Source organism: Egretta garzetta, unplaced genomic scaffold (genome assembly GCF_000687185.1).
Source record: "Egretta garzetta isolate BGI_Z169 unplaced genomic scaffold, ASM68718v1 scaffold7, whole genome shotgun sequence".
In the NCBI taxonomy this organism is placed as follows: domain Eukaryota; kingdom Metazoa; phylum Chordata; class Aves; order Pelecaniformes; family Ardeidae; genus Egretta; species Egretta garzetta.
The window spans coordinates 3,102,877-3,105,425 of record NW_009260350.1 but is presented as its reverse complement, the minus strand read 5'-3'; the positions used below and the strand labels follow the sequence as shown (position 1 = coordinate 3,105,425).

The 2,549-nt window shown below is 60.8% G+C and overlaps 1 protein-coding gene across 1 annotated transcript in view; it reads right to left on the bottom strand.

Moving 5' to 3' along the window:
* Window positions 1-131: 131 nt before the first annotated feature.
* The window catches only part of RFC5 (replication factor C subunit 5), a 10,596-nt gene continuing 8,178 nt past the window's right edge, over window positions 132-2,549 (bottom strand). Inside the window, exons 2-10 of the mRNA XM_035898372.1 lie at window positions 2,398-2,545; window positions 2,224-2,303; window positions 1,812-1,885; window positions 1,530-1,689; window positions 1,290-1,371; window positions 1,042-1,171; window positions 756-833; window positions 612-666; window positions 132-333 (exon numbers count right to left, since the gene is read on the bottom strand). Of these exons, the coding sequence (XP_035754265.1) occupies window positions 237-333; window positions 612-666; window positions 756-833; window positions 1,042-1,171; window positions 1,290-1,371; window positions 1,530-1,689; window positions 1,812-1,885; window positions 2,224-2,303; window positions 2,398-2,545 (904 nt within the window). The 3' untranslated portion in view covers window positions 132-236. The remainder of the gene's footprint in view (window positions 334-611; window positions 667-755; window positions 834-1,041; window positions 1,172-1,289; window positions 1,372-1,529; window positions 1,690-1,811; window positions 1,886-2,223; window positions 2,304-2,397; window positions 2,546-2,549) is intronic.

The following is a 2,549-nucleotide window of genomic DNA, read 5'->3' as shown; positions in this document are numbered from 1 at the left end:
AAAAAAAAAAAAAAAAAAAAAAAAAGACAAGTGTGACCTGGTGGGCTTTAGAGGCATCTGTATTTCCTGGTGACGCTTGGAAACAACGCTGTCCGACTCTCACGCCCTGGCTGCGGGCTCAGGGCTTGCAACAAGGAAAGGGAAAGCCACAGGGCGCAGCTCTGGGCGCGGGGCCGGCAATCCCTTCCAGCTCCTGCGAGATCCGGCTTTGCAAGCAAGGATCCACCCAGCAGGACTCAGGCTTCGGCCACGATCAGGTCCCTGGTGACTTGGAAAGCCGCAATGAGGGAGCTCAGCTGAATCTTTTCACTGGTCCCAGCAGCCAGCCGGTACCTGGAGCAGGGGGCAAGGGCAGGTTCGGGTGCTTACACCACTGTCCGCGTCCTGACAAAGCGGCAGCCCTGGCCAGGACGGACCAAGCGAAGCGCAGCACTGGCGGGTTTATGCGGCAGGTGCGGATGCATAGGGGCTGTGGGCATCTGCTAGCGGTGCCCACCGGCTGCCAGGACTTGGCACAGCACGGTAGCTGTGACCCCTGTGGGGCAGGTGTGCTGGCAAAACCCCCCGTTGGGGTGTTTTGGGGCAAGGAGCGGGGGCGAGCGGACACTTACTCGATGTCTGCCATTTTGATCAGCAGCTGAATGCGGACTGAGGGTGGGAAATCAACTGTTGAGAGAAGGAGGCAGCACACATCAGCGTGGGCTGCGGGCATGGCTGGGCCTCCCGGGGGGGGAGCCCCCCCCACAAGCCCCTACCTCTGTGCACAAAGAGGTGGATCTCGGTGAGGATGTCCTGCAGAGCCAGGCCCTTCAGCGTCTTCAGCTCCATGATTTCTGAGATGAGAGTGAGTGAAGGGCTTTCTCCCAGGTCTTTCCCCATCAGATCCTGCTCCTCATCCCCGCGACAACCCTGAGCACCCTCCCCAGCGAGCAGCACCCACCCCAGCCGGAGCAGGAGGCCACAGGACAGGAAGACCTGGCAAAGAGGAGGATTTATAGCAGCGGGGATTAAACACCAGGGCCAACGGAGGAAAAAGGATACTGCGATAGGCAGTGGAAAAGTCCTGGTTCAGCATCCAGTCAAGGATGTTGGCGATGTCAGACTTGAGGGGGTGTCCCGTGCAGGTGTAGACGTTCTCCTCCGTCACCTTCCCGAAGGCCATGGTGGTGCTCTGAGGAAGAGGAGGGATGAAGAGCTCAGCCCTTTGACCCCTCCAGGATAGCTGCACGCGTGGGGACGACCACTGATGGCTACACCGAGGGAAGCACAGCCATGGCCATGGTCTGTACCTGCAAGATATTGAGGGCTCTGCGCATGTCACCATTTGAGAGGGTCACCAGAGCCTTTATCCCATCCTCGGTCACATCCACCCTGGAAAACAAGACCTGGGGCTGCAGAGGGAGCCAGCACTGCTGGAGGGAAATCGTGAAAAAACAAACCTGCTGCTCCTCCCTGGGGAGGGGAATGAGGAAAAAGGGGGTGCAGAGGGTGCTGCAGAGCCCCCGCGTCCCATGCCGCCCCCAGCTCACCCCTCCTCCTGTATGACGTGCTGCAGCCGGGGCACCATCAGCTCCGGGGTGAGGGGGCCAAAGCGGAAACGCGTGCAGCGGGACTGCAAGGCGGGGATGATCTTGGAGAGGTAGTTGCAGATGAGGCAAAAGCGGGTGTTTTCTGTGAACTTCTCGATCACTGCAAAGAGCGGAGAGGAGAGGCTGGTCCTTGTCCACCCCCTCGCACCGGCTCCCGCCTCTGCCCTGGGCTGGGCAAGGCTGAAGGGGTGCCAGTGGCATGGGGTCCCCAGCACCCCTCACCTCGCCTCAGGGCGTTCTGGGCATCCTGGGTCATGGCGTCAGCTTCATCCAGGATGACGAGCTTGAAGCCTTTCCTTCAAGGAGAAAACAAGGGGGTGGCTTTGATCCCAGCTGCTAGCTTGGTGCTGGAGAAGGGGGAGCAGGGGAGGCTTATTCCCAGCCTGACCCCCACCAACGCTCCCAGGGAGCCCTCCTTTTCCCTCCAGGCCAGCATCTTTATCACTCATCCTTACCACCCTCACCCTCCCTGCTTTGCAGGGCACCCCTGACTCCTTCCCATCCGTTCTGGTACGTGTTCCACCCCATGAGCCCCCCCAAACCCACCGCCCAAGCCGAGTGCGGGGCCAGGCTGTGTCGGAGGTGGGACGACAAAGGGATGGGGAGCTTTGGGAAGCACAGACCCGCCACTTACTTAAAGATAGTCCTGGTGCTGGCGAAACTCAGGATGGGCCCCCGGACGATGTCGATACCCCGGTCATCGGAGGCGTTGAGCTGGAGGGAGGCAGGCGTGGATCCGCATCCCTGCCCGAGGATGCACCCAGGGGTCGGGGACCCCCCACCATAACCCCTCACCCCATCCCCTTACCTCCAGCACCATGGAACCAAACTCCCGCTCCCGGTAGAGCTGCTTGGCGCAGGCGAGGATGGGCGACGTCTTACCGGTACCGGGAGGCCCGTAGAGAAGAAGATGAGGCAACCGATCCTCGCTGATGAACCGCTGAACTGGAGCGGGGATAA